We start from the raw sequence: 15379 nt of genomic DNA, 5'->3' as shown, positions 1-15379 counted from the left end.
AGCTTTGATCACAAAAATAAATTACAGTTTACGATATGTTCACATAGAAAACAGCTGTTTAAAATTGTAATAATATTTCAGGATTTTACTGATTTTACTGTATTTTTGATGCAATCAATGCAGCCTCGGTGAGCAGAAGTGACGTCTCTGTCTTTCTCCCCGCAGCACCAGTTCCTGAAAGCGGCCAAGCCTCTGTCCAGCCTCACGCCGCTGATCATAGCAGCCAAAGAGGCGGCCAAAAACAACCGCTAGCCTCTACGGGACGACTCCCGGCCCCACCTGTCCTCCGCCCCGACCCCCAGAGCTCCCCGTCAGCCGTCTCTCTCTCTCTCGCCCCGCGCAGGAGCTCTCATGCCGAGGGTTCATCCGCCCCTCGCCCTCTACTGCTGATGTTTTAGGGTCCGAGGGGCGTCTGCGCTCACTGCTGTGGTCACCGAAAAAGATGACTCTGAATGATGACATCACTGGAAACAAAGGGCCACGGTGCGTCAGGCCCAAAGCATTATGGGGGATTTCCCCCGGCTGACTCTCTCTGGGTCTCACTGTCAGTTTTTCTGTTGCTTTTTTTTTTTGTCGTTTACTTTTGTGTTCAGATCATGGGAACATGATTGATGTTTTCATGTGTGTATTTGTTGGGGTTTTCGTTCATTTTATAATGTTTTCTGTGTGTGTGTGTGTGAGCGAGTGTGTGTGCGTTCGCCGGGTCATAGATTAGCTGAGATTGCGACAGAAAGATCTCGTCTGATGTACGTTTTTTTGATATTGCAACAGACTATTGATTAAGGTACTATGAAGGATGCTTGTGCATGAAGAGACTGCATTTCTGATGATGAAACTATCACCTGAGGTCCATTCTGTCCCATAATTCCTCCACATGTCGGAAACCCAACAAAACATGACTGCATTACGATGTTTTGTGTTTGCCATAAACATTAATAGAATTGAAATGTTCTGATATTACGTTCACGTACCCTTGGGCCTTAAACTGTGACGTGAATAGTAGGACGTATGAAGACGGCACAACACACGAAGATGCAATCTGTCACCATTCGGATTCTTTCAGTGGACTGATGGGATTTATTTAGAAGAGAATCTTTCCTGTAAGCAATCAGTGTGTTTCTGCGAACCATAAACTCTTTATAAGGCCTTTTGATGAATTGAAATTCTTAATTGAAATGGGACGAATAAACTTCAGAATGAATTACAGTGTCCAGGTGATCTTTTCGTAAATGCGGTGTTGCTAAATGTGTCCCAAAATGCAATGCTCTCAACTTGAACTTTGTGTTTAATAACTTTTTTATTATATTATGATCTTTTCATCTCTTGTTTGACTCATTATTTTTTATTGAATTCAAAGAGTTTGAATGTAAAAACGTGAAAAAAACCTTACATTACTTTTTTTTTTTTTTTGGTTTATCTATTTTTGGATGGTGGACATATTGATTTATTATCGTTATTATTATTATTATTATTATTGGTAAAAGTTAAAGCATTTTTACACAAAAATAAGTTTAAAAATAATAAATTAACCAACATAATGAGGAAATTTTTTTTATTTTATATTATTGGTACACGTTAAAAAAATTTCTACACAAATTTATATTTAAAGACAAATAATAAGTCATTAAATAACCATGTTAATTTTTGAGATTATTATTGGACTACTCTGGAAATAAGGATAAAAATAAAATAAAAAAAAGACAAATAAAGGTAAAAGTTAAATTTGATTTATTTTTTATTTATTTTTCTGAGATTATTATTAATTGGACTGTACTCTGGAACTAATGATGATTTGTATTTGTATTTATTTATTTATATAACTTTTTTTTATAATCATAGGTAAAAGTTTAAATATTTTTACACAAAATTTGATTTAAAGATTAAATAACTATATTTATTTCTGAGATTATAATTGGATGTTAGTCATAATGAGGATTTTCTTTAAAAAAAGAAGAAAAAAATAAAAAGGTGAAAAAAACATTTCAACAAAAAATACACGATAATTCAATATAGTTGTCTTGTATAATTTAAATATTAATATAGCTGAAATATAAATATTCTGAGATGATAATTGTACTGTACTCTGCACATGAGGAATATTGTCCTTTGTAACTGCATACTGCAATGCGCTCGTTTTCCATTCCGAACACAGTCACAGTTGACCTGAAACTAAATGTCTGTGCTTGTTTTGAGTATGTTTCTGTACTCTGCTTATCATTCACAAAGATGTGCTTATATGGAGTCAAATAGGTTTTAACTTCGGTTTGCATTCATCTTCTCATTTCTGTGCATTTTCAGGATTACTGTACTTCCGTCACGCACTTCTGAGATGATTAGCTGGAAAGAGCACCAGAGACCTGCTCACTGTTATAAAACACTGCAAAACAGCCGTTATGAAATGCTTGCAGTGTTTGAACAAAATGTTCTTTCCACTGCTGGCTATTTGTGAGAATAGCTGGATTGTGAAAGGATTAGTTCACTCAAAACCTGGCTTTTACTCACCCTCGTGTTGTTCCGAACCCATATTTTCTTCTGTGAAACACAAAAAGCGACGTTACACAGAAAATCTGCTGCTCTTTTCCATGCAACAAAAGTGCAAGGTGATTTATGCTGCAAAAATACAGGAATCATCTGAACTACTTTTATGGTACATACAGTACCACAGGAGGGATGTTTTTGTCGTATTTGAAACCTGACAACAAGTTTGAAAGTTTGGAGCAATATAAAGACGAGTAAATGATCTGAGAGTTCTCATTTTTGGTTAAACATCCCCTTCGATATATGCGCTTTAGTTGTATTTGAAGCTTAACAAAATCATTTCTATGAAAATTGCACTTTTTAAGCATGATTACCAGAGAAAAGCCCTTTATAGTGGAAATTTCATAAAACATAGAGGAGATATGTATGAATTATTATGCAATGAAATGGCATTCGATAATCCTGATCTGAAAAAACAACATTACAAGTCATAAAATGCACAGAGATGAAGCCACACGCTAATCTCTAACCCAACAATCAATGAGAAGATTGTCTATTTTTAAAAACAATCTGATTATTAACGTTCTTCGACGTTTAAGCTGCTAGGGTTTTGGATTTTGGGATGTGGACCGGACCAATCTGGATGGCTAATACTTAGTTTTGTAATGCAGCAGATTGGTTGCTTGTTTGGCATTGGGTTATTTTGCAGATGACTTTTATCTAAAGCAATTTACGGTTTTTTGACTCCATGGCTGGAGCTCCAGGGGTGTTTAATTGTGTTCCTCTGCAGCGCTGCAGAGAGAGAATGAGGCTGAAACCCAGCAGAGCCGTCCTCATGAGCGTTTATGTAAAGGAGTGATTGGAACGCCCCCCGTCGCTTCTCTCCTTATTCTCGGTGCAGTCATTTCTGAGGCACTGCTGAGATGGCGTTTAATGGCTTGGAAATCTGCCAGTGCCACACAAAACACTGGGAAGACAGGATTCCAGTGAAGGTTTGAGGAAGAACCTTGAGCTCTCGTTGTTCTGGAATGTTTTCAGCTTTTAAAAACTGGAACTTTGATACAAAGTAACTTGTAACAGAAAACATGGAACTTTGGCACAATGTAACAAAAGCCTGATCCTGATTCTAAGATAATGCAATCATATTAAGGAAGCTTTGAAATATTCTGTTATGTGAGCTGTAGTTGGAACTCTTAAAAATAAAGGTTCTTTATTGACATTGATGGTTTGATGTAGAACCTTTAACATCCATTGAACCTTTCCATTCCACAAAAAGTATTTGATAGGTTTTTCATGTTACCACCAATGCCAATAAAGAACTTTTATTTTTAAAAGTATAAGTATTTGCATTGATGTTTCTGCTAAGTGACAGGTAGCAATAATAACAAAAAGCGTTCTGTGTGTCTAGATAGAATAATCTTAATCGAAGTTAAATGATAAAGGTCCAGAAGTTTCATCAAAGTTAGGTCAAAATTAAATCCAAATCCAACAAAATGTGAGTGCTGTATTTATTGTATTTTACTGAAACACTGACATTTCCAGACCTTTCACTTAATAAATGGAGCCTTTTTAGCTCAAAAGAGGCTAGAAGCACTGTATTTTTGTAAATCAGGATGATGTGTTTATATACAAAACACGGAAACTTGTCTTAAAGCCACACAGATTCCAGTGCAGAGGTGATCATTCAGGTTGTATAAGCGTTTACTGTGAAGTACTGGATGTGGAAACCACATATACTGTACACATTCCTCAAAATGAATCATGAATAAGGAAGAAAAAGCCAAACACACCATTGGGTTTAATGCATTGAATTAAAGTAAATTTATGCATGATTTGTTCATTAACTAGAAAGAGCATCCAGGAATCCTTTCAAAACATGAAACATCTGGGATTTTGCGAGTTGAGCAGACAGCTCTTTTTATGAGAAAATATAAATCTGTTTCTGAAAGCTAATAAAAAGCCACCTGACCTCATATTTGTTACCGGTAACACTTTTTTTTAATACTGCTAACAATCACGGAAATCTAGGCTTTTGCTGAAAATGTACACACTCGAGTTTGTTTCTTCATGGGAACAGATTTGTAGTAATTTAGCATTCCATCACTTGCTCTGCAGTGAATGGGTGCCGTCAGAATGAGAGTCCAAACAGCTGATAAAAACATCACAATAATCCACAAGTAATCCACACCACTCCAGTCCAGCAAGTAACGCCTTGTGAAGCAAAAACTGCGTGTTTGTAAGAAGCAAATCCATCAGTAAGACGTTATTAACTTCAAACCTTCACTTCTGGCCAAAATGCGAGTCCATAATTCATAATAACGCTTCCTCCAGTGAAAAGGTCCATCTTCTATTGTCTCTCACATCAAAATCCATGCACCCACATTTCTGTTTAAAACAGTTTTGAACTGATTCAGACCAGACCACTTTTTCACAGGAGAAAGCAATATTATGGATAGAGGACTCGTATTTTGGCTGGAAACAACGGTTTGAAGTTAAAAATGTCCTTATGGTTTGGACTTTCATTCTGACGGCACCCATTCACTGCAGAGGAGAACCATGAATAGGTAAACATAATGCGTTATAAATTAGATCAAAAGGATTTGGGACTAAATATAATGCATTGAAATTATGTATAATAAGGTATCACAGTGAATTATGTGTGCATCAGAAACATAGACTGCCAGAGGGTAATCAACACCAAAATCTTGTTTCTCGTCCTGCGCTATGAGAGCTGAATTACATAAGAGTGATCGATACCCTTGAGCTCACTGGAGTCCCTGCATCAGCAGCACTGCGGTAATGCGAAACCTTCAGCATGGACTCACAGCTTCACACGTCAGTAACGGTGCATGTGTCTTCATCCGTCACAGGCAGCGTGTTGTGGTGCTGATGGTGAGCACACTGTGAGCGTGTACAGATGCGCTCACTGCAGCACAGACTGCCTTCACTCTGACACACCGCAACATCACAGACACACACAGGTGAGCCTTTCATGCGGTTTCATTTCATAACTGCTGGATTACACTGTATATGAATGTTGCATACGCAGCGTTTGCTTGCACTTTACATGATACAGTAGTGTTATATATATATATATATATAAAGGAATGTAAAATTGAATTTTGCCCCCCATATATTTCAATCCAAGAAAATTAACATATGTCACATTTGAAGAAAAACTTTGTTGTCTATAAAATGTAGGAACATATAGCATATTTGAGTAAAACTTAATATACATGCTTCAGCATGGACTCACAGCTTCACACGTCAGTAACGGTGCATGTGTCTTCATCCGTCACAGGCAGCGTGTTGTGGTGCTGATGGTGAGCACACTGTGAGCGTGTACAGATGCGCTCACTGCAGCACAGACTGCCTTCACTCTGACACACCGCAACATCACAGACACACACAGGTGAGCCTTTCATGCGGTTTCATTTCATAACTGCTGGATTACACTGTATATGAATGTTGCATACGCAGCGTTTGCTTGCACTTTACATGATACAGTAGTGTCTATGTTGCACATATGCAGTGTTTATTAATTGCAATATAAACAACTGTTTAACCATGAATAGCTGTTGCTTGTTTTAATGATATGTTATATTTAACATGTTTCATGTGTTAATTAGTTTGCATTCAATTAGGATTGTCTATCAGTGTTGATCTGCAATGTTCATCACACTTTATCTTACAGCCTTACTGTGTATTTAATTTAAGTAGAGATGTTGCATATTGTTATTGCTATATTAATTAAGAATAGCATCATGTAATAACGGACACTGTAAAATTAAGTGTTTCCACATTGTGTACCAACTTTGTTGTCTATAATCCTTCATTTGTTATGGACAACTAATTTTATTTGTTGAACATACAACACATTTAAATAAAAATAAATAATGCATAAAGCCTAAATGTAAGCTACTGTATGATTAAAAATGTATTTTCTTGTGCTTGAAATATTTAAAATATATTTTGACCAGAAAAAATAGCTTTTTTTTCTTCTTTTTTTTTTGCTGTATGGAACATGTTTATGAATTAATGTGGAATTAATATGTAATTTTTGAATATGCAATGCTTATCAGTTTTTCATATACAAAAGTTCAGTTTTTATGAGGGTACAGTATGAGTCAGGATAACGGCATCCTTCTTTCCTCCAACTTTGTTCTGTGTGTTAAACTCCATCCGTCATGTCAGCAGCTGATGAGTGTAGGAGGGTTTTCATAAAGGAGGAATACACCAGTGCACTGCCTGTTCCCTCTGATTATTCTTTATCAGTGTTTCTCCATTCTAAGAGGAGAAACTATTGAGCTCACAGTGACGCGCGCAGCCATTCATCTCTCACCTTCACACTCACATATACAGCATCACTGTGTGCTGTTTGATTGGGTTATGAGTCTAAGAGAGTCTGTGCATATTATCTGGACAGAAAAGTTTTCTTGGAGCTACACAAATGCATTATTTTATTTTATTGTTTTTTTTATTTTTGTATATTATTTAATTATTGTTTATTCATTTGGCATGCTTTTAGAGTGTCTGACGTATGAGAATAATAATAGCAGAATTGAGTAATCATTTTTATATCTATCTATCTATCTATCTATCTGTCTGTCTGTCTGTCTGTCTGTCTGTCTGTCTATCTCTTTCTCTCTCTCTCTCTCTCTCTCTCTCTCTGTCTGTCTGTCTGTCTGTCTGTCTGTCTGTCTGTCATCTATCTATCTGTATCCATGCATACAGAGGTAAAAAAAAACAAAACATTCAAATGCACAAAATTTGTGTTTCTGATACATTTGGCTGCAGTGAGGTGTTTTTCCTGGTCTTCAGTACATACATTGACCTACAGGGGAACTCCTGAATGATGTAATGTGTGCAGTTACTGGTTACTTTTGCAGATGGTTTCTGTTGCAAGGGGCTTGCCGTGGATTAATCGCAGGGCGGCCCCAGCAGAGACACGCGGGGTTAAGCTGTACATTCAAGGGCATGGGATTGTGATCTATGCTGCTCTTGTGTTTCCAGGCAGCGCTATGTGGGACTGCAGAGCTTTTCTAGCTCGATGCTGTCGCCACTGCGTTACCATGCAATTAAGTGAGCTCACACCCTACAATCTAGATCAATTTATGATCAATTGCCATCGCTGTAGCTGTCATATGAGAGCTACTGTATGCGACCATACACATTGAGCTGTGCATCTATACACTATTGGTGACACGACAAGCAGTTTGAGTGGAAAAATAATGTATAGTAATTGTCGTTTCATGCTGAAAATATACTCTCTCAGGCTAGTTTGTTCCTTCATGTGAACAGATTTGGAGAAATGTAGCATTTCATCAGTTGCTCACCAATGGATCCTCTGCAGTAAATGGGTGCCATCAGAATGAGAGTCCAAACAGCTTACAAACACGCAGATTTTGGCTGCACAAGATGTGAACTGATGGACTGGAGTGGTGTGGATTACTTGTGGATTATTGTGATGTTTTTATCAGCTGTTTGGACTCTCATTCTGACGGCACCCATTCACTGCAGAGCATCCATTGCTGAGCAAGTGATGCAATGCTAGATTTCTACAAACCTGATGAAGAAACAAACTCATCTACATCTTGGATGGACTGAAGGTGAGTACATTTGCAGAAATTTTTTATTTTGGGGTGAACTATTCTTTTAATAAGCATAATTTTATCCCATTGCACTGAATCAAACTAAATTTCTCTGTTTATTTTCCATCGTCCCTCAATAAACCACAGATTTCTGTGCATATAGCACAGATGCGAATTTATAAAATAAGAATTGAGGTCTGTATTCAAAGCCATCAAATCCATGTCATAACAGAAGATGTGAACAGGCAGATGAGGAAGAGGTTTGCGGTGAGCGCACTGCAGTCTTAGATGCAGATTACAGAGCAAATATGAGAGAAATGAAAGTTTCTGCGTCACAGCTGAGCTATGTCATAAACAAATTATGAATTCAAGCCGCTGGATCTGAGAGAGAGAGCTGGAGAGTTTTTCACAAACAAAGGTGCACACAGGGTTTATAGAAATGACTCACTGGGTCTGTAATTATTCAGCCTCTCACTACTAAGCCTTTTCCCCCCCCAGAAAATAAGATCAGTTTCCTTCAGGATTGACCCACTGGAGAATGAAATGCAAATGTCCAGTTTAATAATACCAGCACCTATACGCAGCTAAACCAGGATGCTACTGAATGACTGCAGTGTACTTAGAAGTCTGTTTTTGTCTTGGTTATTTTAGTCATACTGTTTTTGCCCTAAAATTTAAAATTATTTTATTTTCAGTATTTAATTTAATTATTAAATTTTATTTAATTTTTAATTACTTTTTGCTAAAAACAACAACAACAACACAAACAATTAGAGTTTAGAATTCAACAATCAAATTGTCACTATTTCTTTCTTTTTAATTCGTTTTCACTCTGGAACATTTTTTTACCTGAAAAAAACAACAACAACAACCTATGCTGGTTAAAATAATTTTGATTACTCAAATCATTTTGCAGATACAAACCAATTACATTTAACAAACAATTCCCATATTGACAAGCTGCCTGTTCTGAATACAAAAAAAAAACAAAAAAACAAGTGATACACAAAAGCTATGATCTGTTTTAACTAAAAGCTGGTTTTGTTTGTTGATTTCAAACATCTAGGTCTAAATTCTGTCCTCCAAACTAACATTTGCATAGGTAGGTAGACTAAAATTAACAAAATCATCTATATAAACTATATAATGAAGGTATGTTTTGAGTAAAAGGTTGAACTGTGGTCTTAAGACGAGTATTTTTCATAAATGTCAGGTTAGGGTAAGTTGTCATTTTTCATTTTAATCCATTACAAAATAAACCTACACTGAGAAATATTCCCTGGACCCCAGGGTAAATAAAAATGTTATAATTTTACACAGTTTTAACCGATTTCGAGACAAAAAACAGTATAGCTTTGCTGAAATTTACCTAAGATGCATATGCAGTTGCATAAATAGTACAGTCAAATTAAAAAGTCTAATTTTAAATGCATACATGGACAAATTGTAAATCTTTAATCTAACTTTTAAATGTAAATATTAATTATTATTTAATATTAAATATTAAACCTTAAATTTACAGGTTAATATTGAATAGGAAAATGTAAACATTAAACACGCCTATAAATATAAATCCTAAGCATAGAAAACATGCAAATTGGTGCCTGAGAGAGAGAGAGAGAGAGAGAGAGAGAGAGAGAGAGAGAGAGATGGGTGGGGGGGGAGGAGTTTGTGAGTAACAGGTGTTCGGCAGCAGCTGCTGTTCACAAACACAGAGACACAGATCGATACGGAGCTGCTCTGATCCTCCGATACAGCAGATGATCGATAAAACCCCCAATAACCGCTGAACGATCGGTGAGTAAAAGATTTACACGCATTTCTCGGTTATTAGTTCGTACTTTGGCGACGCGGCGTCGGCTATGAACCTGTCACTGTTCTCAATGATACTGTGTGTCAGTCATCAGGTGTTTATTGTCGAAGCAAATAAACGACAGTGTCACTGAAGAGACCCGTTATATTGTTCAGACGCTTCTGGAAATACAGTGACAACAAAAGCGAGCGAGTGAGTGTTCAGTATAGTCTGTTGAAAGCTTCATTCCTACAGTGGAAACTGAAGTGAAATGTCAAGCTAATGGATTTATTTAACTTACAATAATAATAATAACAATAATCCATAGTAATACCTTGTTTTTTTGGACATGCTAATTATATTATTAGTACTAGGCTACTATGATATATGAATATGGTAATCATTCAGTGCCATAGTGTAAAGTACCAGAATTTTGCCATCTGTTATCATCACTAGGTTTTATAATCTATTTTCACAATCACAAAACTTGTCTAAGCAGCCAGAATGAGAGATCTCAGTCATATGTTTGTGTGGTTTTTAATTCGGTTCAGCACAAGAGGTTTGACGTGCGGCTGGTAAGAGGATTGTCTGTTTCTGTTCGTGGTCGAACAGGTCATTTCCTTCTTTATACAGATATAGTTAAGTGCTGGTGTGTGTGTGTGTGAGAGAGATAGTGTTAATAGGATTTTTTTCCTTTTATTCTTTCCTTTTTGCTAAGTCAACTGAAGCAAGCATGACTATTACTAGTGCTCATACTCTGGGTTAGTGATTTGAATACACCTGTAACTCTCAATATCATGTAACTGGACCTGCTTCACTGCTGACATTAATGATACCTCAATCCATGCGGCCAGTATGTCACCGCCTAACATAAACCCAAAAAACCTTAGCAACCACCTACTGTACCAACATCCCAAAAGACTATAGCAATCACCTAGGCTATCATCCACCTACCAACAGCCCAAAACACCCTAGCAACCACCTACTGTAGCAACAACACAAAACACCCTAGTAACCACCTAGCAACAACCCTAAACACCTTAGCAACAACCCAACACATCCTAGTAACCACCTAGCAACAACCCTAAACACCCTAGCAACCACCACCTGTAGCAATATCCCAAAACACAATGCCATAGCCAGGGCTGGGAAGGTTACTTTTAAAATGTATTTCACTACATATTACAAAATACATGCTTTAAAAAGTAATCAGTAATGTATTTCGTTAGATTACTCGGGTTTAGTAGCTTAATCTAAATACTTAAGAATACTTTGAAATACTTAAGCTATGCACAAAGGAACATATTAATGTCTTGTTTTTATGTTTTCCAACTCTAAATAAAAGTGACATCTACCAGTCATAAGATTTGCGTTTTCCTTGCATTTTATTTTTAACAACATCAGTTTTCCACAGCATTTCTATGAGCAACAAAAAACAATTGTGTCATTTAAATCTACCAATCAATATAAATTCAATTTTAATACAATTAATGGGATTCTGTGCTGTTTCATGCTGCATTCCAAGCTTCAAAATGAATCCAAACACACCAAACATATCATAAAAGTAGCCAAAACAACTGGCACAGTTATCCAAGTTATACAATAGTTTTGTTTAATGAATGGACCAAACTTTAAGTGATTACTTCACACACCCCAGATCTATCCCGTTTAATGTGAACCATCCACACTGGTTTCGTTAAACAAAATAAATGATTAATTTAAAAGATTGAATCAAAATAATCATCTGTTCACGAATAGGATCATGAACTCGCATTACCGCGCCAAAGATCATCTATTCTTGAACATTTCGAATGAATAAAGACTTCAAGTTCATCTGTAAAGCACACAAAGCTATCGTTTGACTTTATAAACTTTTATTTCATGCATGATTCGTATGGATCTGTTAACTGAATGCAAAGTGTGAATTCATTAAATGTGGTATTTTCACATGCTTTCAGATGGAGCAGCATTTACTTCACAGAGCCGTAGTTCACTGAGAAGCTATGCAAACAGCTGTCATTATCGCGAACGATTTCTTCGATTTCATAATCGCGCAATAAAATCGTCTGCGATTTTTTTGCGTAACTTGTCAGTGAACTACGGCTATGTGTAGTAAATGCTGCTCCATCTGAAAGCACGTGATGATGATTTCCTGCTGATTACAGAACCGGGTTTTTTAACAAAATGCGCATGACAATCGCATTTGATTAATCGTGCAGCCCTAGTTACTCATATTTTGTATTTTAAATACGTAACGCCGTTACATGTATTTCGTTACTCCCGAGCCCTGGCCATAGCACCATCATATACCTTGAATGCAATGTGAATTGCTGTGAATGAAATAAATAAAACTACATTAAATAAATCATAATATTAGAAAACGCAACTCTATAAAATCTGGTAGTGCTTTTCTCCAGTGTCTTGTCAGTAAAGTGTTTTATTGAACTGAATGTGGAGAGAGAGACACAGAGTGCATGGAGTGATTAAAGGGCAAGAATGAACAATAGTCCTGCTGCTGCTAACAGCGGCCATTATTAGTGTGCATTGTTTATTTGTGTCTAAACAAAGCGTTGTGCCTCGGCGAGCATGAAGCACAGCCTCTCTCTGCTGCGACAGCGCGTGAGAATGCTTTTACTCTACGCCACAATCTCCCGAAGTCATTCGATGTTAAAGACTTGCGGCCTCATACACAAAACCCAATAGCATTTCCATTAGGGAGGCCTAAAGTTGTGAAATCAGTTGTGTGTTGTTTTATTGCATTATGGCAGTTTTACTGTGTCATTTCAGCTGAAGCTATTTTGCATGCTAGATAGATAGGCGAGGAAAATGTTTTATTGTGCCATCGTGGTATATTTCTAGGTCAAAGGGCGTAACAAAGATGATATTTCCAAATGAACACTTTCAAAAGGATTTTGACACAAGTGTGTAGTTTCATATGTCTCTGAAACTCATTGTAATGAGGAAATTGGCATTATGTGAGGTGCTGTGCATTCTGGGTCGCAGTTAAGTTGACATGATCTTCCATGAGATAATGAGAAGACAGGAGGGGCTGATCTAAACACTGTTTAACCTCATGACAGTCTATAAGTCTTTGTGTTCAAGTCCAGAAATTCGCAATAGGCTGCGCCCATGAAAAAGTTCAGATAACAAACTTAACAGTGTCTTCTTCTCTGTGTCAGAGGTTTTAATATATAGTGCAAAAAGCATATTACATTAAAATGCTATTATTTATTTTTTTATATTTTATATTTTTATAAAGAATATGTATTTTATAAAATTGTACAGTAGAATAAAAATATAGCAAATATTATTATTGTGATTATAACTGTAGTGTTTTTATTTCATATAAAGTAAAAAATAATATTATATACTGTATAATAATGATATAATATTTTTTACTATAGAATAAAACTTTAAAAAGTATATAAAATATTAAAAAACATTAAAAACACAAGTACTACATCACTGTTTTTATTTTTGCAGTAGCCTGTAATTGTGTTTTCAAATGTGCAGCCGTTCACAGACTGCTGTTTGAGTTAATCAGTGCGTGCTGGCAATATCTGTCAGTCAAACAACAATGTTTTTATAATGTTACGTCATATTCTTCCGGCTGAGAACAGATTTGATTTCAGTCAGCATGTGACATCTTTGGCTTTTATTCAGTATGTTTTGTTGTGCGACCCACCATGCAAAACTCAGTTTCCTCTGTTATCTGTATTATGGATATCTTACAACATCATATTTTACCATTCAGAAAATTATGCCTGACGCGCATAAAAGTGAATGACTAGGAATCTTTTATTCTTTAAGATGTGATGCAACAAGGAATTTGTCTTTGTAAGAAATATTTTGTTTCTTGATTATCTATAAACATGTTTTGTTATAATTAGGGCTGCACGATAAATCGCATGCGATATTTAACGCGTATCTTGTCAGAAAGCCTGTTCTGTAATCAGCGGTAAATCTCCTTCACGTGCGTGCTTTCACATTGAGCAGCATTAACTACACAGAGTCATATTCTTCCGGCTGAGAACAGATTTGATTTCAGTCAGCATGTGACATCTTTGGCTTTTATTCAGTATGTTTTGTTGTGCGACCCACCATGCAAAACTCAGTTTCCTCTGTTATCTGTATTATGGATATCTTACAACATCATATTTTACCATTCAGAAAATTATGCCTGACGTGCATAAAAGTGAATGACTAGTAATCTTTTATTCCTTAAGATGTGATGCAACAAGTAATTTGTCTTTGTAAGAAATATTTAGTTTCTTGATTATCTATAAACATGTTTTGTTATAATAGATGTCTTAAGATTTCATGCAACATTGTGTCTCAGTTAAATTGATCTTTTTTTATCTTGTTGACACATTTTAACTGCAAAGCAAGACGTTTTTTGGGGGGGGGACTTGCAGTAAAACTGGGAATAAATGTCTCTTGTTAGTTTGATAGATCAACTCTGCCAGGTTTCAGACAGTCGCCATGACAACAGCCGGTCAGGGCGGGGCTTAAGTGCAGGTATTCTCATTAAAGTCATCCTCGACATCGAACTACAACACGACCTCAAGGATGTCTCTCGCTCCGCTGATCATTAAACCTTAAAGGCCACAGACAGATGCTCAGACGTGTTTTGTACACTGAACCCACCACGGCATCCCAGTGGAACGAAACATGCTGTTCTGTGATCTCATTATTGATCGTGAACACTTGCCACTTTGACTGTGTGCTCATGAATGAGGAGCCGGTCAAACTGTACACTGCTTACTGAAAGAATGAGGTGTCACATGAAAACAAGGTCAAGATGCTGTTCTGACTCACTCCGAATAAAACCGATTTAGTAGTGCTGGAGTTTATCAGTATTAATCTGACTTGTCATGAGTGAACTTGAGCAGTGAGTGTTCTGGATAACATCTCTCCTGTTTTTACTCTAATCCGTGCTAACCGGTTTAGCTGCTCTGTGAGGGGAGGCTCTGATGTGTCTGTCTGAAGATCAGTGACGGGTCAGACATTATTCTCAGCAGAATTCCCCGCACAGATCAGACCACACAGTCTGGGACAAAGATGATGAACAGTCCAGTCCATATCTGGGAGTCTAGCAAATGTGCAGCTTCTGAACAAGAGATGCAAATGGATGAGCAACAGTAAATGGGTGAATAACTTAGTATTTAGTTCAAAATAAATTTTGCGGTGTGCTTTTCTTACTTGAAATTGTTAATCTTGGGTTATATTGTTCAAGAATTCAAGAAGAAGTCTCATGCTTATCCAAGGCTGTTTTTATTTAATTAAAAAATGTTAAATATTTTTACAGTTTAAAATAACTGTTTTCTATTTGAATGCATTGTAAAATGTAATTTATTCCTCCGATGTAAAACTGAATTTTCAGCATCATTACTCCAGTCTTCAGTGTCACATGATCTTCAGAAATCATTCTAATATGCTGATTTGCTGCTCGAGAAACATTTCTGATTATTATCAATGTTGAAAACAGTTTGTTGCTTAATATGATTGCGGAAACCAT

General features: G+C 36.4%; 1 protein-coding gene across 1 annotated transcript in view; it reads left to right on the top strand.

Annotated features, from left to right (window-relative positions):
* Window positions 1-1276, top strand: part of pak1 (p21 protein (Cdc42/Rac)-activated kinase 1) — a 54694-nt gene extending 53418 nt beyond the window's left edge. Inside the window, exon 15 of the mRNA XM_016547469.1 lies at window positions 166-1276. Coding sequence (XP_016402955.1) covers window positions 166-252 — 87 coding nt within the window. The 3' untranslated portion in view covers window positions 253-1276. The remainder of the gene's footprint in view (window positions 1-165) is intronic.
* The last annotated feature ends 14103 nt before the right edge of the window (window positions 1277-15379 follow it).

Source organism: Sinocyclocheilus rhinocerous, unplaced genomic scaffold (genome assembly GCF_001515625.1).
Source record: "Sinocyclocheilus rhinocerous isolate Xijiao unplaced genomic scaffold, SAMN03320098_v1.1 scaffold942, whole genome shotgun sequence".
Lineage (NCBI taxonomy): Eukaryota > Metazoa > Chordata > Actinopteri > Cypriniformes > Cyprinidae > Sinocyclocheilus > Sinocyclocheilus rhinocerous.
The sequence above is the reverse complement of the archived record's forward strand: the minus strand, read 5'-3'. Positions and strand labels throughout refer to the sequence as shown.